This window comes from Acomys russatus, chromosome 4 (genome assembly GCF_903995435.1).
Source record: "Acomys russatus chromosome 4, mAcoRus1.1, whole genome shotgun sequence".
Classification (NCBI taxonomy): Eukaryota; Metazoa; Chordata; class Mammalia; order Rodentia; family Muridae; genus Acomys; species Acomys russatus.
In genome coordinates, this window is record NC_067140.1 from 14,369,847 (window position 1) to 14,392,891 (window position 23,045).

The 23,045-nt window shown below is 51.8% G+C and overlaps 1 protein-coding gene across 3 annotated transcripts; it reads right to left on the reverse strand.

Moving 5' to 3' along the window:
* Nucleotides 1–66: 66 nt before the first annotated feature.
* On the reverse strand, nt 67–22,513 carry Znf335 (zinc finger protein 335). 3 transcript variants are annotated; one of them, XM_051143793.1, is made up of 28 exons: nt 22,355–22,513; nt 21,448–21,698; nt 19,933–20,170; nt 18,794–18,871; nt 18,272–18,577; nt 18,048–18,191; nt 16,208–16,354; nt 13,346–13,595; nt 13,068–13,245; nt 12,162–12,274; nt 11,271–11,289; nt 11,048–11,164; nt 10,887–10,963; nt 10,643–10,803; nt 10,013–10,230; nt 8,875–8,968; nt 8,677–8,771; nt 5,855–6,111; nt 3,592–3,703; nt 3,140–3,514; nt 2,231–2,373; nt 2,005–2,147; nt 1,770–1,873; nt 1,261–1,338; nt 1,029–1,112; nt 883–948; nt 720–801; nt 67–630 (listed from the first exon to the last, which is right to left on the reverse strand). In XM_051143793.1, the coding sequence occupies exons 2-28, from the start codon at nt 21,646–21,648 to the stop codon at nt 503–505; spliced, it is 4,008 nt and encodes a 1,335-aa protein (XP_050999750.1). In that variant the 5' UTR covers nt 21,649–21,698; nt 22,355–22,513; the 3' UTR covers nt 67–502. The 3 variants fall into 3 exon arrangements, with proteins under 3 accessions (XP_050999750.1, XP_050999749.1, XP_050999752.1); XM_051143792.1 differs by having other exon boundaries at nt 18,048–18,194; XM_051143795.1 differs by lacking the exon at nt 1,261–1,338 and having other exon boundaries at nt 18,048–18,194.
* Nucleotides 22,514–23,045: the final 532 nt, after the last annotated feature.

A 23,045-nucleotide genomic window follows, 5' to 3' on the forward strand; every position in this document is an offset into this window, starting at 1 on the left:
TTTAGCCTCAATGTACAGTACCTACCCTCTGAGGCCCTAGAGACAGGGGGCCCGTGGAAAAGGCTCTCTAGCTCAGCCCTCTCCTGAGATAAGGCTGGTTTGGCCTGTATTGGGGCCACTGTTCATAAGAGGCAAGGTCAGCTGACTGTAGAGCTAGGTAGCCAGCCTCCACTTGTTGAGACTTCTGCCCTTACCTGGTTCAGGTTATTATTAGCACATGTACAAAGACAGCTGCAAGGGCTGGACTCTGGTCCCTTTATTGAGACTAAGGAGCCAGTGGGTCCATCAAAACAAAATAAACCTCTCCCAAAGCCTGCCAGCAGGCTAAGGCATCCAGCATGTCCTGGCTGGAGCCCATGTCTGCCCCCTACGAACACAAGTCTGGCTCCTTTGGAGTCAAGGGATACTGACTGCAGCATCTGGAGGCCCGAAGCAGGACAGGACGTCCCTGGTCTCAGGAGAGCTGGCCCGATAGCCATGATGAGTGTTGTGCCCTTGAGGCTCAGTCATCCGTGAGGGTAATGACGTCGTACTCGATGCCCTGGTGTTGCAGCTGTTGGATGTGTTCGGGCACTGCCTCCTCAGTGCCAAACAGGCCCTGGGCTTGGGCCATGGCAGCGTCAGCCACCGCTGCCAGGGGGAAGGAAAGGCAGAGTAAGCCTGAGATTCCAGGAGCTAGGCCTGGCATCGTTTCCTGGCCGTCAGGGTCAGTCCCATACCTGTAACAGCAGAATGTGCTGCAGCCTCTAGCTGAGCCTGGGTGACAAGCTGCTGGCCTGGGGACACAGGTACATACTGGATCTAGAGAAAGAAGCCGGTAAGAATACAGCCCTACAGGAGCCTCACTACCCGCAGCTCTGCCTGGTCCCCCAGGTACTCTACCTGGGACTCCTGCAGGAATGGAGTACCTTGCTCATACTGGATGTGTGTGATCTGGCCCTCCTGGACCTGGAGATAGGAAGCTGGCCAGTGATCCTACAAGGCTACAGCCTTCCTCCTAGCCCCACCCGGCCCCAGGCCTGGCCTACCTGGATATGATGGCCATCAGGGACCACAACGTACTCCTGAGGCAGTAGGTGCTGGACACCATCCTGAGAGATGATATACTGAACCTAAGAAAGGGAGAGGAGACAGGTACTAGGGGTCTACTAAGTGGAGCTGAGGTAAGAGCAAAGTAGAAGACAGCTATAGACAGTGGCCCTGGTGGTCTGAAAACTTCTGTTCAAAGTGAGTCTTGTGGGTAAGGGGACAGGAGTTTACCTGATTATCTGAGGTCACCAGGTGTTGTACTGTCTGGCCATCGGCTGTGGTGATTTCTTGGATATAAGCAGCTTCCTCCTGTCAAGGCCAAGCCAGCTCAGCCTCAGCTCTTTTATGTACTCATATGATCTGTGCTGTGTTAAGTGTTTTTGGTGTGTATGTGCCCCTGACTCCAAATGGAGACCAGGCGCTCACAACAGGGTGCCAAGTCAAGCATTGTTCTCCACTTGGTGCCTGTTCTGTTGAGGCAGGGTCTCTCCATGAACCTGGAGCTCCTGCTCAGCTGGAAGTCACACAAATCCTAGGGATCCTCTTGTCTCCACCTCCTTGGAACGGGGCTTACAGCAGTGCATGACACACCTGGCTTGTTAGGTAGTGGGAGCTGGGATCCAAACTCTGCTCCTCACAATTGTACAAGTGCTTCTAAGCCCAAGACACCTCTCTGGTCCCTCTAGCCTCAGTTCTGTCTGTCCCATCCTTTCAGCAGGGGCTCCAGACCTTGCTCCTACCTGATTGGTCACTGTCTGTTCCTGGGCTACAATGATGTGTTCCTGGTTCAGTGCTTGCTGTAGCCGGTCTGGACCCAGAACCCCATGATTGGACTGGAGGGCAGCTGGGCAGAGAGAAGGGGGCTCATTAGAGGATGCAAGGAAAACTTGACTGCCCTATCCCTGGGGCTCCCTTGGGCTGTGGTTCTCATCTTTGGACCCAAATGGTCCACCCTGTGGCCCAGGGGCAGCTCACTGTGCAGTGTGGCCAGTGTCTCTTCTTCACTGTTGAGGATGATGGTCTGGGCTGGGGGTCGGGCTGGAGAAGTCCCAGTCCTCCTCCCATCGCTGCTATGTAGCCGCTGGATGTGGAATTTGAGGTGCCCATTCCGGTTAAAACTGAGGAGAGGGAAGATTCAGCATGAAGTGGCTCTGCTGGGCGTGTGCATGGAAGTCCCCCTACTAGCCGTTTCCAGCCTCACCGCTGCCCACAGAGGTGGCACGAGAAAGGCTTCTCATTGGTGTGCGTTAGCATGTGCCGCCTCAGATCCTTCTTGTTCTTGGATGCGAAGCTACACTGGTTGCACTGGTGGGGCCTCAGGCTTGAGTGCTGTGCCATGTGAGCCTACACAGGGTAGAGACCGAGCACCAGTGGGCCAGCATGAAAGACAAGTCTTCACAAAAACCAAACCCATGACGTGTCAGTAACAAGCTGGACCAAAAGCATGGACTGATTGGGACTGGTCTACCACAGACAGAAGTGACAAGCCAGAGGCTGCGCCATTACACCACTTGGGCAATTCTGTCTCGGTCTGTAGTTCTGTATTACAACTTGGAGGTGCTGCCAAGGGAACTCCTGCATGTTAGGGCTTAGTCCTGCCTCACTGGGCCTCAGCGGTCCCATTGGAGGGTGGGGCTTGAAACTCTGGCCCCATAGAGAGCTAAGAGGATGAAGTACTGGGTTAGATCTGGAAACTAGGAACTCTCTGGCAAGTAGAAAGAGCTCAAGATATTGATCAGAAGCTATCTACTGTCTTCAACCATCCCACACTGGCCTTGAACTTCTGTGCCCTCTACTATCTGTAGTCACCACCCACACTCATGCTGTCACCCTATGTGCCTGTGCTCCACTGTTGTCTCCCTAGCCACAATGCCTTGCTGCCCCTGCTCTACTCTCCACCCTTCGCACTGGGAACATAGTCTGGCATTAGTCACTTCATATCTGGCTGGTTTCCTCACCAAGTGGCTCCCACAGTTGGGATCTTGCCGAGTCACCCTCTGGCTCTAGAGAGGACCAGAGGACCAGACTTGAGGAGATGCTCAACAAAGAGTTCTTATACCACTGAGTGGCCACAAGAACGAAGGCAGAAGCATGGTGGGGGAGTACCTACCCGGACCTCAGGCCATTGGCGAGCACTGAAGGGACAGTCCGGGCACTTGAAGGCAGCAGGCCCAGCATGGGCCCGCTTGTGACTCTCCATCTCTGCTCTGCCAGGGAAGGCCTCTGAGCACACCTTGCAGGAGAACTTCTTTGCTGATGAAGCTGCTGCAGATGGTGGAGATGGGGGTACTACCAGATCTATTGTGTGGCTGGCTGAAGGGGGTGGCGTGGAAGAGCCCTGGAGACCTCTCATGGGGTGGGTCTTCACTGGAGACAGAACCTCAGGACCACCTCTGGGTGGCCCTCCACACTGCAGCAGGGGCCATTTGGTTCCAGGGGCCAGAGTATCTGGGCTGGGGAAGGAGATGGAGCCATCTGCTGTCAACTATAGAAAAAACACAGCATGAGGTACTGAGGAGAGACAGGGAGGCAGGACATTAGTTAGGGTATCCCAAAACTCACCTCGATGTGGTGCAACTGGGTCCCATCAGCTGCCATGATGTAGTGGGTACCAGCCTCCTTGAGAGTGTCACTCACAACTACAGCCTGGGCTGCCTCCCCTGGAGGCTCTTCACTGAGGGAACAGAGTAGAGGGATGAGGAAGGGTTCCAGAAAAGCATCAAAGGCTACAAGAATCCCTCACGAAGCAACAGTTAAGCTGGAAGACCCTGAGTGAATGTAGGGCTCAAACCTGGGCCCCCCTATCTCTTCCATAAATGATTGCCAAGAGCTCAATGTTTCACCCGACTCAAGGGGTGCCCCTTACTTCCATTGGTAGGAAGAAAACAGCACCCCAGGAATTCAGTTCAGGTCTGGCCAAAAGGGACAGGAGGAGAGGGCCAAGCCAACAGGAGTGAACAAAATGGAACTAGTACCAGACACCCAGTAAGATACAGCCTAGACTAAGGCAGCCTGTCTAGATGCTGCCTCAGAGCTCCTGACCCTCATCATAGCACAGGCCAGAGCTCCTCAGATGGCACAAGAGTTTAGTGAGTGGAGAAACATGTCACAGATTTGCAGCAGAGAGAAGCCACACACAGACTCCTTCAGTCAGCAGGTTAACAAAGGAGGCACATGTACAAGCAGTCAGGACCTATGAGCTAATGGAGGCAGGGGATGGAGCGATGGTGCAGTGACTGAGAACACTGGCTGCTCTTGCAGAGGACCCAGGCTTGGTTCCCAGCACTTGCATGGTGGCTCACAAGCACTTGTATGGGATCCAATGCCTTCTGCCCTTTAAAGGTTCCTGGATGCACGTGCTGCACAAAAATTCCCACAGGCACTCACATTGAGAGAGAGAGAGAGAGAGAGAGAGAGAGAGAGAGAGAGAGAGAGAGAGAGAGAGAGAGAGAGAGAGTGTGTGTGTGTGTGTGTGTGTGTGTACACCAGGGGTTCAGAGCCTCACCTAAGTACCTGACCTCACTAGTAAAAGAAGAAAGAAGAAAGTGGTGTGTGTGTGTGTGTGTGTGTGTACACCAGGGGTTCAGAGCCTCACCTAAGTACCTGACCTCACTAGTAAAAGAAGAAACGTGCATCTTGGGAATCTTGTGGGAGTTAGTGAGGTAAATCCATTAGAGCTAAGTTCCCAGAATGGCAGCTTCCCACCCTGCACAGGACAGTCTCCTATTGTCCTGTCACCGTACAGACCAGGATCCTGCCTCCTGCTGACTGGATTGGAGTGAAGAGCCCTTTTTAAAGATCAAAAGCTGTGGGCTGGAGAGATGCTCAGAGGTTAAGAGCACTCCTGCTCTTCCAAAGGTCCTGAGCTCAATTCCCAGCAACCACATGGTGATTCACAACCATCTGTACTGAGATCTGTTGCCCTCTTCTAGAGTGCAGGCACACATGCAGGCAAAACACTGTACACTTAATAAATAAATCTTAAAAAGATCAAAAGCTGTAGTGAAGTTTTGGTTTTTTTTTTTTTGAAAACTCGGTTATGTTTTACTCTCAGGTGTATGGGCTGCTTTAGTTTGTCCACAGCTGCTAACTATGATATCTTGTGCTCTGCCAGGAGTGTAATCTTTGCTAGCTGCCCATAGTTTTGTTTTTTTGTTTTTGTTTTTCAAGACAGGATTTCTCTGTGTTAGCCTGGACTACCCTGGACTCGCTTTGTAGACCAGGCTGGCCTCGAACTCACAGCAATCTGCCTGCCTCTGCCTCCCGAGTGCTGGGATTTAAGGCGTGCGCCACCATGCCTGGCTCCATAGTTTAATTCTAAGGACTCTGAGAGGGTATAAATACCATAACTGGGAGACAGCCAGGGGACCCAAAAGAAGAGGCTGTTACTCCCCATGCTCCCGTGTTGTTGCTGGTTTGCTGAGTATCATGACTGAGATTGGTATTGCCCCAAAGAACCCAATGACTCTAATGAGCAGGAAGTAGTAAAGAGACCTCTGCCCTTTCTCCCCACTGACTTTCTTTTTCTCCTACCCTGTATTGGAGTGTTGTGATAAGGGATGGCAAAGGGAGGTAAAGGTATAAGGAACACAAATCAAATAGTTTTAAGAAAGCACTAATAGGGGCTGGAGAGATGGCTCAGAGGTTAAGAGCACTGGTTGCTCTTCCAAAGGTCCTGAGCTCAATTCCCAGCAACCACATGGTGATTCTCACAACCATCTATTATGAGACCTGATGTCCTCCTCTGGCATACATGCAGACAAAACATTGTATACATAACAAATGATTTTTTCTAAAAAGGCACTAATAGAAAGGGTCAAGTTACCTATAAGGTGTGCCAGCTGATGTTCTCTCCTCCATTGGGGGCGTTGTGATGACACTGTAGCTGGCCCCACCAAATGGCCCAGATGGCAAGGCAATCTGCTGTAGGTCAGAGGAGCCTAGCTGGCTCTCAGTTGCCACACTGCTCCCTGGCTCTGCCACATGAAGTGTCACCACCTGTGGGGTGGCGTCCTCGGAGGAAGACTGCCTACCAGTAGATGTCAACTCTGCCTCCATGCTTTCTGACTTCACCACAGCCACCTGCAATGACACCAGTGGGCACTTCTGGAAAAGAGCTGCTGTCCAAGGTTGTTCTTGGGGCCTTAAAGCTTAGCATCCTACCAGAGTCTCTGCTGTCACCACTCGTTCACACATCCCAAGTACTTCCTAAAACACCCTTGAAGCTAGGTGTGGTGGCTTGTATCAGGGATGCTGCAAAACAAAGTGCAGGGAGGCCTACACAACAAGGCTTATCTGGCTTAAAATAGCAGCAGTACTCTGACCAAGAAACCTTGGGGAGAAGGCCAAGTGTTAAACCATTAAAGCCACAGGCAGGTGTGGTGACACACATCTGGAATCCCAGCACACAGGCAGCAGCACTAAGATCAAAGTGCAAAGCCATTTGAGGCCATTTAAGGATACATGAAAAAGAAAAACAAAACAAAATGTATACAAATATTTTATAGGAGATTTTTGTAACCATGACTGAAAAAGAAAATCTACCAAAACAAACCATGAAATGAAATAAGACAACAGAATTGGAGGGGAATATCCGTCAACTACATGAAGGAAGAGGTAGCCGTCCTTCATACTCAAAGAGTTTTTGCAAAGCAATTAACAAAGGCCTAGCAACTAGATAAGAAAAGTACTAGGATTCTGACTGAAGGTACGGACAGATATCTAGCCTCTATGTATGTAACAGAATTATAAAGTAGTTCCATAAACTGTACCTCCATCAATTACTCTTCTTGAGAGACACAACATGATGACATCATAAAGAATGATACGTGTACACAGTGGCCAATCTGCACACCACCTTCTGCACAACAGATCACTGAGGAGCAGAGCAATGAGCCTATTCTTTATTATTATTTGTTTTCTCCAAACAGAGTTTCTCTGTGTAGTCCAGGCTGTCCTGGACTCACTTTGTAGACCAGGCTGGCCTCGAACTCACAGAGATCCGCCTGCCTCTGCCTCCCGGGTGTTGGGATGAAAAGTGTGCACCACCATGCCCAGCAATGAGCCTATTCTTAAAGGAGTATCTAGGTTTTAGTTTGCACCTGAATGAAATCCTGAAGAACCCTTGTCAGCCCATTAACTTGCTATCTGAGGGCAGGGAAGTCATGCTCCAGACTTTTCACTTTCAGAATTGAACTTTAAAATTTTTTTTATGTTAGGGGCTGGAGCGATGGCTCTATAAGGTGATCTGATGTCCTCTCTTCTGGCCTGCAGGTATACATGCAGATACAGCACTCACAGACATAAAATAAATACATCTATAAAAAAATTTTCTAATGTGGGGCTAGAGAGATGGTTCAGAGGTTAAGAACACTGGCTGTTCTTCCAGAGGTCCTGAGCTCAATTCCTAGCAACCACATGGTGGCTTACAACCATCTATAATGTGATCTGATGCCCTCTTCTGGTGTGTAGGTATACATACAAGCCAAACACTGTGTACATAATAAATAAGTAAATCTTTAAAAGTTTATGTGTACAGACGTGACTTCAGAGGCTAGAAGAGAATGCTGGATCTTTCCCTCGGGAAGAGCACCCAGTGCTCCTAACTGCTGAGCCAACTCTCCAGCCCTGTTGTTGAGACAGGGTCTCATGTATCCCAGGCTGGCCTCAAACTCTTTATATACTGAGACTGGCCTTTAACTCCTTAGGCTCCTGTCTGCTCTGCCCAAGGGCTGGGGTTACAGGTACATGTTATCCCAGTTCATGCTTTACCTTTCCAAGAGGCCAGGACACAAAGGTAGTGTGAGCTTCCTTGTGTTTTGAAGATGAGTTGGGTTGTAGAGATGGAGGAATGATGAGCCAGGGGAAAGAGAGAGAGAGAGAGAGAGAGAGAGAGAGAGAGAGAGAGAGAGAGAGAGAGAGAGAGAGAGAGTTATGAGATAGGGTAAAGGTGGCTCAGAAGTGAGAAAGAGCTGCTTCTGAGTGCCTTGGGAGTGCTCTGACTGCAAGCAGTGTATAGGAGGGTACTTGCACAGGAACAGTAGACATATTGAGAAACTAAGCAATAGCAGGGAACTACAGGCATAGGGCCCTCAGCACAATGGTGTGGTGATTTGAGTAAGAATGCTCCCTAGGCTCATATATTTGAATGCTTCCTCACCAGGGAGTGAAACTCTTTGAGAGGATTAGACAGATTAGGAGGTGTGGCCTCATTGGAGGAAGTGTGTCATTAGGAGTGGGCTTTAAGGGTTCAAAAGCCCAAGCTAGACCCAGTCTCTCTGACTCCCAGTTGGCAGATCAGGATATAGGTTTCAGGTATGCTCAGCCCATGCTCCCTGCCATGATGACAACAGAATTAGCCTCGCAAACTGTAAGCAAGCCTTCAATTAAATGTTTTCTTTTATGAGAGCTGCCCTGGTCATGGTGTCTCTTCACAGCAATACAACGGTGCCTACCTAAGACAAAGGGTCACTAGTATCTTGAGAGTGCCTGGGAAAGATGGCCCTCCTGGGCTCCTTAGAGCCAGATTCAAGTTTGCCCAGCAGGTTTAAGTTGATCTGTTCCTGACAGGGTAGGATGGAGTCATCTACTCCATGTCAGCAGAGCTGGCCTGTTCAGTAATTGGGCAGGGAAGTCCTGGGTGCTTACCTGCAGGGCTGTGGTCCCCAGCTCCCGCTGGGCGCTCATGTTCAACAGCAGATCCAAGGCTGTCTGAGTGGCCACTGCAGTGGACTCCTCAGCTCCTGAGAGGGACGGGACCTGGGCTTGAGAAGAGGCTGGGCACTTGGCACCTAACGCCACCCCTGCCATTTTCCTACCCTACTCCCTGCTTTCTTCAAGGCTCACCTGGCTGGTAGATGATTGTAGCAGCACCTAGGGCATCAGGACAGAGGAGTGGGGGGGTCTCAGGTGACTGGAAAGGTGCTGGCTGTTGAGGGGCCTGGGGAAGGGAATGGATCAAGCCTGAGAGGGGTGGCCAGAGTACATCTCCCAAGTACATCTGTTGCCATCACTCCCACCAGTCCCTGTTTATCTGACCTACTATTTTTAAAGTATTTAACAGCTCAGTGCTCAGTGGAATGGTGAGGCTCAGAAAAGTGGAAGGGCTGGGATTTGAACTCAAGACTACCAACTCCAGAGCCCATGCACTATCAGTGTGATTGTCCTACTAGGGCCACTGGGAGCTCCCATGATGGAACAATAGCTGCTTATCCCAACTCTGCTTACCCCAAATCCAACTCATCCTCCTCAATACTAAAATTACATTTGTGTGCGTGTATAGGCATGAGTGCTACAATGCACATAAAGGACAAGCTTGGGAGTCAGTTTTCCACTTCCACCATACAGGACCTTGGGGATCCAAATGAAGTCACCAGCTTGTTGACAAGCATCCTAACTCGCTGAGCCATCTCACGAGCACCTTCACCTTCTTTCTTGTCATCAGTATTCTTAGTTTCATTAGAGAAAGCAGCACACCTATCTACAAGACTACACTTCTCAGCATTTCATGACTCTGAGTGTGGCCACACTCAGGGACTTCCAGTAAGATTTGTAAGGAAGACATGGGTAAATGACTGCAAGCATCTTTTTTCATCATCTCCCACCCTTTCCTTTGCTTCTGGCCTGGAATGCAGCTGGGATTCTTGCAGCAGTGCTGGACTATGAGGGTAACCACAAAGACCAAAGTCAGATCCTGGGATGTGTGAAAATATTCAGAGAGTTTGGTGACGTGGCAGCTCAGGACTGCTGAGCTTTGCAATTATTTCACATGTAATGATAATAAACTGTTTATTACTTATTTATACCACATTGTTGTTGGTACTTATACTGTAGACCAGCACTAGTCCTCTTCTAAGTTTAGAGCTGCATCCATGACTTGGCTGGTGTCTCCCACTGCCATGGAGGCAGTTCATCTTCCTGGACCAGTGTGCAAATGAGACACGGCCTGTTCCCACTGTGTGTGCTGCCTCCCAGCAGGGCCTACCTCAGGTCCTGGTGAGCTGGGGGGAGCGATGTGCTGCTGTTTCAGCTCTTCTATCTGTTGCAGGGAGAAGAAGGGGCGGCGGCGGGAGGGGGGCTCCTCAGGGTGGCGCCGTCCCCACTCCTCAAAGCTGCTTGCATGTCGGCATCTCACGTGCAGGCGCAGGTTCTTCTTGTGGCGCGTGCTGAAGTGGCAGTACTCACAGGCAAAGGGCTTGGCCCCTGTGGGTACAGCGGATGCTTGCACCCAAACAGCCCTCAAGAAGGCCCTCCCTGGCCCCAGGGCCCTTAGGCTCACGACAGCAATTCATTTACCACGCTTGGCCAAACACTGCTGTCCACTCTGGTGGACTAGAGCAGACAGGACCAAGCTACCTCCATATTTAGCCTTCCTTCGAGGGGCCATTCTCAGGGTGACTTTCCTAACCATGACACAGTAGCTACCTCCCAATTTCCTTTTTCGTAACTATGGCAGAGAAAGCAAGCAACCGGTGCTGGGCTCAGGAAAGAGGGAATGCCACAGGAGTCCCTTTATAGCATAAGGAAACTCCTTATCTGTGGCTCCAGGCTTGTTGAGAGGGACAAAGAGGGCTGAGCTCTGATGCGGTGTAAGGCCTGCAAGGGCTGGCCTGACCTGTGTGCTTGACAGCTACATGAGACAGCAGGAAGTCTTCACGGAAGGTACGGTAGGGACAGAAGCTGCATTTGAAGGGCTTGTCGCTAACGTGGGACAGCTGGTGGTTCAGCAGCGCCTTCTTGTCCTCACAAACAAACTCACAGAACTCACACTTGAACCTGGAGGCAGTTTGAAAGGGGAGAGGAGGCTCAGGAACATGAAGGGTTCCTTCCTAACCCATGGACTTCTGGTAGTGACATACCTACGGTTGGCCACAGCCTGGATGTGCGTGAGCAGGTGCATTTTGAAGGTGTAGCGCTTCTTAAAGGACTTTCCACACTGAGGGCGGGGAAGGTGGAATTAGACGGGGATGGCCCAGAGAAGGCTCTGCCTCCAGCCACAGCTCTGCTCTGTCCCACCCACCTTGTCACACATGTGTGGCTTCTCAGTGCTGTGAGTCTTCATGTGCTGCGTTAGTCTCTTCTGCATGGGGTACACACGGCCACACACTGGGCAAGGGAAAGAGCTCAGCTTTGGGGTCTGGAACGGTATAATGAGACGTCAGGGGGAGAGAGGAGGGGAGGCAGCAGGCAGCTCTTGCCTCCTGTCCCACCACCCTATCAGCAGGCCAGAGTCCCACACTCACCGGATCCGGCCTCTTCTTTCTGGGAAAGAAGAAACCAAGTGTTATACCACAGCTTCCCTATGGCTGCCCAGTCTCAGTCCTGATCACCCTCATTACCCTCTTCCAAACCCTCAGAAAACCAGTGGGTGTCTACCTAGGAGTGCGCCAAGGCTCCACAGGTGGTGCTTTGTGCTGGTTAACCTGAGACATGGTCTTTCCCCTCTACTCACAGAATACATTTCTACACTAGAGGCTCAAAAAAGTCCCACATGAAAAAGCCCTAAGGAACAGGCTTCAGTCTGGGGACCAGAATCCGAGCTGGCTACACAGCTCCTTCGCTTTAAAACTATAAGATGTCCCATTTCCAGGACCTCAGGGATCTTGACCCACCTCTCACTGGTGCGGCTTGGACTCTGCACAGGCATTGGACGCACACCCTTCCCCCACCCCTAGATCTGATGGCGAGGGTGGTAGTGCAGACTCTGGAGGGGCTGCCGGGAAGACATGGCATGGCTCAAGAAGCCAACTCTTTGCTGAAGCCACAGGCCAAGCCTGAAAACATCTGATTTGCCCAGCCCTCATCTGTTCTCAGCACCAGGGGAGGGACTGGCAGCTAACCAATGTGACCTTCTGATCACATAAGAACTTCTGTAGTCACATAAACTCCTTGGCCCTTCAACAACTGTCTCCATTTCCCAGACGAGAAACTAAAGCTCCCACTTGAAGGAACCTCAAGGCCTTGGCCCTGAGGAGTCTGGAACAACTGATCGGGGCAGTTGATTTTGCATCCTGAATGTTTTTAACACAGTATGAATGACAGATCCAGAGTGTGTGTGCTACGTGAGGCCTCAAGTGCTTCTGGCCACGTGCTCTCCCTGTCTAGTCTCCCATGCCCCAGACCAACTCACTGACCGGTCCTGGCTGTGCACTGCCGCGTGTCGGATGACATCCTTCCGGTAGACACTGGTGTAGCTGCATTCCTCACACTTGTAGGGCTTGCTGCCCACATGGTTGAACATGTGCTCCTAGGAGAGACAGACAGGGCTGAAGGCTCAGCTTCCCCTCCCTCTCCCTCGCCTGTCAGAGTCTTGGGGTGAGAGTAGAGAGCAAAGCCTGTACCCTGGCTGGGAATTCTCCCCAAAGAGGACACGTGGTACGCCGGCTTACCATCTGACCAAAAAGGAAATGAAGGCTCAGAAAGAAGAGACCTTGCCAGAGCAGAGTTTGGAGCTAGGCAATGTGGCCCTATAGCCCATGCCTTTCCCACTGCACTATGGGACAGTTCCCTGAGGAGCCCAAAGAACAATTCCAGGTCTGTGTTCTGTGTGGGAGGAAGCAGCAGCACAAGGAGAAACAACAGGACTGTCCACCAGAGTCTGAAGGATGCACACAGCACTGATGTGGCCAAGCTGCCATGTTCTGCAGTAAATTGATACAGTCGATACCTGGAACCTCACTGGGGCACACAATGACAAAAAGCAGCTTGTACTGCTGTTGGCTCACACCCCTGGGGTAAGACTGGGAAACAAAACAAAACAAAACAAAACAAAAAAAAACAGAGTCCTTTCCTGAGACACACCACTGCCACCTGTTGGAACGACCCACCGGCCAGTCCTGCAGTGAGAATGAACACGCCTAATAGGAAGTGAACCTTGAAAGTGAGCTATCACTCACTGGACACCCTGTCAACGGCCTATGGTAGCCCTCCTCAGGCCCCATGTCCCAGCATTCTTCACAAGCTAGATGGCCAGAGTGCATAGGCAACTCCACACCCTCCTGGGTGATTCTTGGGGGCCTGTGACCTCCTGAACAGCACACCTTGAGCGAGGACCAGCGGCGAGAGCGGTAGTTGCATTGTAGGCACTTGAAGAGCTGTGGGTCACCAGCCTCGTGGGAGTTGACATGGAAGCGAAGGTCCTCGTGGGACAGGAAGCGTGAGCCACATATGCGGCACAGATAAGGCCTGAGCAGCGGCTTGGGCGACTTGTAGTAGTACCTGCCAGGAAGGGTGGAGGCAACTGGCTGGGTTGCAGGCCCAGGGAGGCCCCATGCCCACCCCGAGCCTGTCAAGCTCACTTCTGCTCCACTCTACTTACTTTCGGTATTTCTTCCCTAGGAACCGTCTGGAGGGCCGTCCTCGGCGTCGGGGTGGGGCATCAGGTTCATCTTGGCAAGAGGGGGCTGCATTCTCAGCATCTGACTGACTCACACCAGATTCCACCAGGCACCTCCCCACCTTGCCCAGGGCTCCTAGGCATCCTGGGCCTGAGGAGCTGGGGGCCTCGAGATCCTGCAGCTCTGGAGGGCTCTGTGTGCTTTGGGAGCTCACTAGAGGCTCTCCTACACCTGTCACAGACACAAAGACCACAGGCAGTCACACATGCAAGCCCCAAAGGCTAGTCAGCTCTCCGAGCTAACCACTGATGGATGGGTAGGTACACAGGCAGTGTAGATGCTACCCTGCTGCTGACCTGACCTACTTGGCATAGCAAGACAAATGCAGTAGTGTCTTAGTGACAGTCTTGCAGGTGAGGCTCTAGATTTAGCACCCTCACGGGGTGGCTGTGCATCCTCAGGCCCTCTCCTCCCGGAGTCTCATCTGCTGACTGGTCTAGTGACCCACAGGGACACTGTGAATTTTGTAGACAACAGTGGCTTTGATAACGGCACACCCTTGTGAGCCTGATGACCCAAGGAAGGGTCCACGGCAAGAGGACTTCCTTCCATGGACAGCTTACAAACTCTTTGAAGTCTAATCTGAATGTGGTATCTTTTCTTTTCTCTTTCTTTCTTTCGTTTTTCAAGACAGGTTGTTCTCTGTGTAGCCTTGGCTATCCTGGATTCATCTGTAGACCAGGCTGGCCTCCAACTTATAGAGATCCGCTTGCCTCTGCCTCCCAAGTGCTGGGACTAAAGGCAAAGGCATGTACCATCACACCCAACTTTTTTTTTTTTAAAGATTTATTTATGTGCCTTGGCTGTCTTGAACCCCTTTGTAGACTACACTAACTCAGCGATCCACCTGCCTCTGCCTCCAGTGCTGGGAGTAGATTAAAGGTGTGCGGTACCACACCCAGCTGCTGTATTTTGTTATTTCTACATGCTTGTGTGTTTTACCATGTGCATGCAGTGTCTATGGAGGCATCAGATCCCTGGAACTGGAGTTAAAGACAGCTGTAAGCTGCCATGTAGGTGCAGGGAATTGAATCTGGGCCCTCTGAAAGAGCAGCCAGTGCTCTTAACCACCAAGCCATCTCTTCAGCTCTTGAAATAGTATTTTTAAAAACACTGTTTGAAAAGCTATCACAATGGGCTGGAGAGATGGCTCAGAGGTTAAGGGCACTGTCTATTCTTACAGAGGGGCTGAGTTCAATTCCCAGCAACCACATGGTGACTCTCAACTATCTATAATATGATCTGATGCCCTCTTCTGGCATGCATGTGTATATATAGATAGAGCACTCATATACATAAATAAATATTTTTTGTTTGGTTGGTTTTGTTTTGTTTTTTGAGACAAGGTTTCTCTGTGTAGCCTTGCCTGTCCTGGACTCACTTTGTAGACCAGGCTGGACTGGAACTCAGTTATCCACCTGCCTCTGCCTCCCCAAGCGCTGGGATTAAAGGCGTGCGCCACCACACCTGGCAGGAAATACACTCTTAAAATCAACTGAGATGTAGCCCAGTTGACAGCATCAGGGGTAGTGGGGGTCAACTAGTGTGGTAATCATCTTTAATCCTGCAGGTGGGGGATCTTTCTACATAATGAGTTCCAGACCACCAGAACTACACAGTGAGACCCCGTCTCAAACAAAACACAACATAACACCCCACAACAAACCAAACAAACAGAAAGAACTGAGTTGGTATGATGGTTTAGTGACCAGACAAAGGCCTTTGCAACCAACCCTGAGCTCATGGGCTCAATGACCGGGGCCCAAACGGTGAAGGGGAGCACTAGCTCCCACAAGTTGTCCTCTGACCTGCACAGGCTGCATGTGGCATGCTTATTCTCTCTCTCTCTCTCTTACACACACACACACACACACACACACACACACACACACACACACACGCTAATTTTCTTTAACTTAAGCATGATACAGACTGGGAAAGAATGTCTCCTTTGTGTGCACTGTACAAGTGTGACGTATGTGGGTGGTACCTGTACCTATTCTTGTACCGGCAAAGGAGCCTCCTGCTCCTCCTTCTTTGCCTTATTCACTTAAGACAGGTCTCCCACTAAACCTGAAGCTTACATCTTGACTAGGCTGGATGGCTAATGAACTCTCAGGGCCAACCTGTTTCTGCAACCCAACACTGGGAGGGAGCACAGGCATACACGGCCATTGCAAGCTTTCCTTATGTGGGAGCAAACTCTCATCCACTGAGCCATTTTCCTGACTCCTTGAACCAATACCATTTATTCTCTTCACGAAACCACTGCCTACGTGGAGTCTATTACATTTCTGCAGTTTTTCTGAAAAGACTAGAGTTTACTTCTAAACTGCACATGCACAGCTGCCACCACACAAGCAAATGCTGCCACCCTTCCACTCATAAACAAGACATCCATGGGGCAAAGGGACATGCTCTAGGTCAGAGACAGTAGATGGCAGAGCTTGTCCTCATCCCACAAGTCATCCTGTGCCACTATAATGCTCAAACCACAGCTCAAAGGCCACAGCAGCCAACTGTTGGTCTCCTTTCCCTCTTCTCATTTCAGTTTCGTTATAAGCTTTTATTTGTTTGGTTATAATATATTGGTGTGACAATTTGTCACCAGAAGGTATCTTCTAAAGCTGGGGGTGGCGGTGGGGGCTCCTTTCTCAGGAAGACTGCAGCCAGTATTTGAGGCTGCTGCTTTGCAGGTACTCAGTCTCGAGTACTCCAGAAGCATCAGGCAACAGAGCCAAGTGCTACCCCCACACGAAGCCTGCCCCATAACGGAGTCTTACCATCATGGAGGTCTGAGGTCTCTAGGCGAGGCAGCTTTCTAGGCCGGCCAGGCCTTCGTCGAAGTCGTGGGGTACTGGGGGTGGGACGCTGGAGCCGTAGCTGCCGGCCCCGGGGCTCATCCTCAGCTGGATTGTAATCGCTGTCCTCTGTGGAGATAGTAAAGGACAGTGTCTAGACCCACACTCTAGTCCTGACTCCTTACCATACTGACAAATCCAATTCCCCGTCCCTGCTTGCTTCCCTCTGCACCTTTCCCCACAGAGCACTGACTATTCTTCCTTTCCGGCACTTTTCCTGGAACCTGCCAATAGCTCCCCTCAGTCAGAAGCACAGAGAGGTACCTGGTTCTCAAGCCACTTAAGTCACTGATAGAAAACAGGCAAAAAGCCTTTGAATTCCTAGGCTGAACTGTCCCACAAGGTGGACAATAGCTGTGCATGACCGCTGAATAGTAAAATGAGCCTGGTCCAACTCAAAAAAACTTAGTTATAAGATCCATACCAGGAAGCTGGGCATGGTAGCACACGCCTTTTAATCCCAGCACCTGGAAGGCAGAGTCAGGCAGATCACTTGAGTTTGAGGCCAGCCTGATCTACAAAGTGAGTCCAGGACAGCCAAGGCTACACAGAGAAACCCTGTCTCAAAAAGATGGGGGTGGGGGGGAGTTCCATACTAGGGGTTGGAGAGACGGCTTAACGGTTAAGAGCACTGTCTGCTCTTCCAGAGGTCCTGAGTTCAATTCCCAGCAACTACATGGTGGCTCACAACCATCTATGAGATCTGGTGCCCTCTTCTGGTGTGCAGGCATACATGTAGGCACAACATTGTATATGTAATAAATAAATCTTTAAAAAAAATCTGTACCAGATCTAAGAAAGTACAGGGGAAATAGTGAGTCAGTTATGTTGGCACACACTTATAATCTCAACCTTCAGAAGGAGCAAGAGTCTGAGGCCACCACAGGCTATAAACAGAGAAACTCCATCTCAAAAAAATTATGGGGGAAAAAAAAAAGACTGCTTTTGCAGAGGACCCTTGTGGGTGCTTTTTCCTAACACCTACATGGAACAGCTCACAACTGCCTGTAACTCCAGCTCTAAGGGGACACAACACCTTCTTCTGGCCTCCAGAGGCACTGCACTCAATATGCACATACCCACACACAGGCACACACATAAATAAAGCAACAAAAAACTTTGGAGAAAAACAAGAGGTGGGGGAAGTGGCTCTGCCAATGAAGTACTTGCTGTTAAACACAAGGATCTGGGTTCGATCTCCCAGAATTCATGTCAAAAAGCCATGCATGGGAGCATATGCCAACTGCAGAGACAGAGACTGGTGGAGCATCTCTGGGGCTTCCTAGCTAGGCAGTCTAGCAGAATCAGCAAGCTCTGGCTTCAGTGAGAGACCCTGTCTCGAAAACTGAGGGAGAGAGCAACTGAGGAAGACACCTGCTATCAACTCTGGCTGCATATGCATCTAGACAAACATGCACACATGGGGGGCGGGGCACACAAAAAATGTGAAATGTTTTTGGTTGGAGTCTCATGTAGCCCATGTTAGCCTTAAATTACTTAGTGATAGTGGCCATGAACTCCTGACCTTCCTGCCTCTACCCGCCCCCCACCCCGTGCTGGGATTATAGGCATGTGCCACCATGCTCCATTTTACTAATAGGTTTTAGTTTTCTTTCTTTTTTTTTTTTTTTTCCAAGACAGGGTTTCTCTATATAGATTTTGCTGTCCTGAATTCTCTCTGTAGACCAGGCTGGCCTCAAACAAAACAAACAAACAAGAAAACCCACAAAACAAAACAATGAAAAGAAGTACACTGGCTTACCCTCCAGATCGTCAATGGCTCCAGCATCCACAATGTCATCTTCCTCCTCCTCCTCTGGCCCTTCTTCCTCTGTGGTCTTGGTAGAAGTGCCCCACTTGCGTAGACGCCCCCTTTTACCAGGTGCTGCTGCTATTGCCGCTGTTGCTGCTGCAAGAATGAAACAAACTGCCATGTGTGGCTCTGTGTCCGGCTTCCATCAGGCCTCCTGGCTCCCACAGACATACCTGGGCGGAAGTGCCTCTCCCGCATGTGGCGGAGCAGTGTTGCCTTGGTGCTGCTCCGGTACTGGCACATCTTGCACTTGAACTGCTGCACAACCACCACCTCCATCATGGCCTCCAAGCTCTGCAAGTCCAGCTCCTCAGTGCCAGGGGCCGGGGGTGGCTGTGATAGAGGGCTGGGCTCTCCCCGGGGCTCTTCAGGAGGCTCTAGGCATGTAGATGTGGATGTGGGGCCATCGGCCAAGGCTTCAATGGCTGCGAGACTGTTTGCCATGGTGGAAGTAGACATTGGTGATGTCATGGGAGCACCTGAGGACAGGAAAGAAAATAGAAGGCAGGACTGGCCATGAGCCTCAGCTGCTCTTCCCAGGCAGGTCCAAATGTCCCGTCCCGTCCCGTCCCGTCCCCCCCCCCCAGAGGCCACCCTGTCAAAGACCAGGGCAATGGCTAACCCTCTAGAGAGTCCTGTCTTCTTCTACTCTCATCCGTTATAGGGGTCCCTGGGACTGGCAACAGAGTTCATACCATCATCCGGGCCCTGCAGGATCAAGTACTGTGTGGTCTCAGCTCCTCCCTCCTCAGCACTGGTCACAGTGATGCAGCCTGGCAGAAAAGGCAGAGAGTGACAGTTCTCAGAGGAATCCTGGCTGTAGGCCCACACCCTTGGGCTCTACTTGGAACAGGAGATCAGCTGTATCACCCCCTTGAGCTTTGGGTATGTCCACTGCAGGCTGGTGGGAGCTCTGGAGTAGATGCTTTGCTAGCCCAGTCACCAGGATGCCAGAGCTACCCCAGCTGCCCAGTCTTTCTCTGTTCTTTCCAGACTTCCTGATACAGGTCCTGAAGGCACTCTCTTTCTCAGACCATGACAGCTCTTTGTGGGATGCTGAACTCTGTGCTTGTCACTAGCCATAAAAGATGCAGCATAGTACTAAGCACCTTTGAACTCAGGGGTCACCTATCCGGGCTTACTGCCCAGGACCACCCTCCATTTACCAGTGTCACCAGCTAAGTCATTTTTGTGTTTCCTGTGCCTTATAATTCTCATATGGACCAAGTTAACAGCAGCCATTTCCTCTGGGGGTCACTGGAAGATCTGTGGCCTATAGGCCGAGTATTTATAATTGCCCCCAAGCACAAAGCCAGATACAACTGCATTAATTTATTTGTTTGCTTGTTTTCAAGACAGGGTTTCTTTGTGCAGCCTTGGCTGTCCTGGACTCACTTTGTAGACTCACAGAGATCCGCCTGCCTCTGCCTCCCTAGTGCTGGGATTAAAGGTGCACACCCACGCCTGGCTTGCCTTTTTAGAAAAATTAGTTACTACTGCATGCACATCACGCGTGTGGAAGTCAGATGACACCATTTTGGAGTTGGTTCTCTCCTCCTACTGTTATGTCCAGGGTGGTCACCAGGCAAGCCCTTTTGCCAGTTGAACCATCTTACTGGTCCCAGCTACAACTATCTCTAATACTGAGCACTGTGACGTCCAGGCATCATACTAAGGACTTAAATGTGACACCTTGTTTGATCCTTGTGTTATTTACCAGTAGGAGAAAGGTGTCAGTTCGTTCCCCTCACACACTCCACAGTAAGGTGCGTAACACTTTCACCCACATAGCTGGCTGTGGGATTCTGCGGAGCCACACCCTCTCCCTACTCACTCTGGATGAGGTCCGGGCCAATGGTAGACTCAATGATCTTGTCAATGGCAGAGCCTAGGTCTGAAGAGGAAGCTGCGCAGTCCGACACCAGCATGCTGGGGCCTGGGAGAGCACTGGAATGCACCAGGGCTGGGGGGCCACCTTGCACCTCTCCCGCTGGTCTCCGGGACACAGAAGATGAATCAGGGAGGTAGCCATGAGGCAAGGGGTCTGTTGAAATGCTCTCGGATACATCCTCCTAGGAGCAGGAAAGAGGGCAGTTCAGGAGCCAGGGGCAGAGTAGGGCAGGACAGAGCAGCTTTGGATTCCCAAGAACAAAGCAAATAAAGCCACCTACACTTCTACCCCACAGAAGACTAAAAGAACTCTCCAGTCCCTGGGAGCCCCAGAGCCCACAGATGTAGTCTGGTACTACCCAGGGTTAAAAGAAGGACCTCTCTAGCCCACACACCACAGCCGGAGGGACAACTGTCACTGGGCTTTTGCATCAATTGCTCTCGCAGCCTCAAACTCTTCCACCACAACCCCACCAACAGTCTACACCCAACCTTCCCATAACCACCCAGGCACTACCTCCTCTAAGAAGCCAAGATGGACAATACCTAGGACCTTTCTCCTTCTGCAGTGACACTGTCACCTCCACTACACTGCTCTGATGACAGGTTGGGCCTACACTCCGAGCTTTCCAATAAGGGCCCAATTCCTCAACCCAATCCCATCCCATCCCTGCACCTCAGTGTTTCCCACACCAGGCTGGTGTTCTCTGCAGGGACCTGGACCACACCTGTCCTGTCCCTAGCCGTGACCCCGTAATTTAGCACGGTAGACTCAGAGTAGGCCCGATTTTGCTGACATAATGAGACCCTAAACTGTGTACCAAGGGCCAATGGCTTAGTATCTCCATTAAGTGGTGTTCGGATACAACCACTACCTTGCTAAATTACTCATGAAGCTCCAGAGATAAATACGTTTGTTTTGTTTTGTTTTGTTTTGAGGCAGGGTCTCTCTATGCAGCCTTGACTGTCCTGGACTCCCTTTGTAGACCAGGCTGGTCTCGAACTCACAGAGATCCACCTGCCTCTGCCTCCCGAGTACTGGTGCCACCACACCCAGTGATACATTTCTAATTCTCACTTGTCAGAGGAGTGAGGTGAGGGCTAGAAGCTGGGTAGCTTGCTCAAGATCACAAGGTACTGGGTCAGGAAATAAATGGCTCACAGCCTAGCACCCATAAAACCGAGCATTTCCATTCCATTAGACAGACAGGTAACTGGGACGATCAGCATTGAACCAGGAAAGGTTCAGAGAGGATCAGGTAGGACAATGGATATTGAATTCTGGTTTTGTCGGCGTGCTCTGCCTCAGTTTCCCTTTCTGGAGAATCTGAAACAAGTAGTTTAGTATGGCCCTTAACTATGGGGCATGGCATCTGTCTCGGGAACAACAAATATTTCTACAAGTAAGCTTTGCTGGATGGTCCTCCTGCCCTCGCCATCGAGCCTGCTACATACGTACCACAGTGCGGCTGCCACGGTCTGAGCTCTGCCCCACGCCAGAGTCGTCGGCCTCCGTTAATGCTGGGGCGGTCGCCGCGTCACTGCTGTCCGCGGACACCGCTTCCGAAGTGCCCACACCCAGGCCGCTCTCAGAGGGCTCCTCTGGCTGGCCAGGCCGAGGGGCCGCGTCGCTACTACTTTCCACCTCGTTCTCCTCCATTTGTTCGGGGGACCGACCGACAGCGAAGCGCAGGGTATGAGGCTTTCACTCTGCCAGAAGATACAACCATGGCTGCAACAAGTGGTCCACCTTTCGGGCCCGGCCATGCTGGACCCACCCAGATGCAACGGTGTGCCCATTCCGCAGATGCAAAGACTGAGCATCCGACCAGACGGGCGGGGTTTCCTCGAGTTCTGGAAAAGGAAGCTTCCAGAAAAGGACAGCGACGCCTCGCCTCTCAGGCTACGGCGCCTCAGGAAAGGGTGGTCGCGGCGGGTGATCACCGCTTTTTGCTCCTCCCAGAGGCGTGGATCGCCCTCCAACCCCGGGCCGGCACAGAGGTCCAACCCTCCGGACCCCACGTCCCCTCGGATGAGGAGCCAGTGGTACAGCCCGCAGGCCCCCGGGGTCAGTGGTTCGCTCCCCCTCCTCCGGCTCCCCTGCGGAGGGGGCTGACAGCGACGGTCTCGGGGCCTGGTGACTCGGGGCTGTCCCCGGCGCTGCCTGAGCTCCAGGTCCGACGCCATCTTGTGGCGGTGCCGGGTTTCCGCTCAGGCAAATGCGAGAGCGGCCAAAGGGCCTGGGACCCCGGGGCCCTGTCCGGACAGCCCCGCCGGCCCGGGAGCTCGCCGCCCGGCAGCCCCGCGGTAGGACCCCAGTGCACGGCAGTGTGCAGTGGGGCGGCTCGACTCCGGCTGTCACTAACCTGAGCCTCTGGCTGCTGCGTCACTCTCCGACTCCGGCATCGACGAGGTCGCCATCCTCTCACCCCCGTCGCGGAGGAACCCATCAGGCGCCCTCGAACCGGAACTACTTCCTCCGCCGCCCCCCGGGGAAAGACAGATTTGCGGAGTTTCAGAAGGGCTATCAGAGGTCTCAGAGCCGTTGCCTTTCCTGAAGGACGCTAGGAGTTTACATGCTGCCTGGTGTGTGTCCGTGTGCGGTGAGGTCAGTTGGGGCGGGGGACTACCTTTTCTCGTGGCGGATGGCTACACGGGAAGTGAAGTGACGTCACGCAGGTCCCAGCCGAGGCTCGCTGGACGAGGCACTGGGCTCTTGTGGGTGTGGCTTCCAGAGTCTAGCCACACCTCCTGGGGTCGCCTAGGGAAACGTCGCCTTGAATGGCTTGGCGGTGTGTAGAGGGGAGGACACACCAATCATTTTCCTGGCTTTTCACCTATAGCTTAAAGCTCTTCAGGTTTGTTATGCCTAGGGCAGGGGAGTGTATACTGATGGGGAAACCGAGATTTAAGAACAGGAAAGTTGCCGGGCGTGGTGGTGCACGCCTTTAATCCCAGCACTGGGGAGGCAGAGGCAGGCGGTTCTCGTAGTTCGAGGCCAGCCTGGTCTACAGAGCGAGTCCAGGACAGGCAAGGCTGCAGAGGACCTCTGTCTCG

Excerpts from the sequence above, each read along its gene's own strand:
- Znf335 (XM_051143792.1), bottom strand. The coding sequence starts at position 21,648 with ATGGAGGAGAACGAGGTGGAAAGTAGTAGCGACGCGGCCCCTCGGCCT. Across the intron at positions 18,195-18,271 it reads GGAGAGGCACTTCCGCCCAG|CAGCAACAGCGGCAATAGCA; the intron begins GTATGTCTGTGG and ends TCATTCTTGCAG. Across the intron at positions 8,772-8,874 it reads TACAATCATCTACCAGCCAG|GAGCTGAGGAGTCCACTGCA; the intron begins GTGAGCCTTGAA and ends CGTCCCTCTCAG.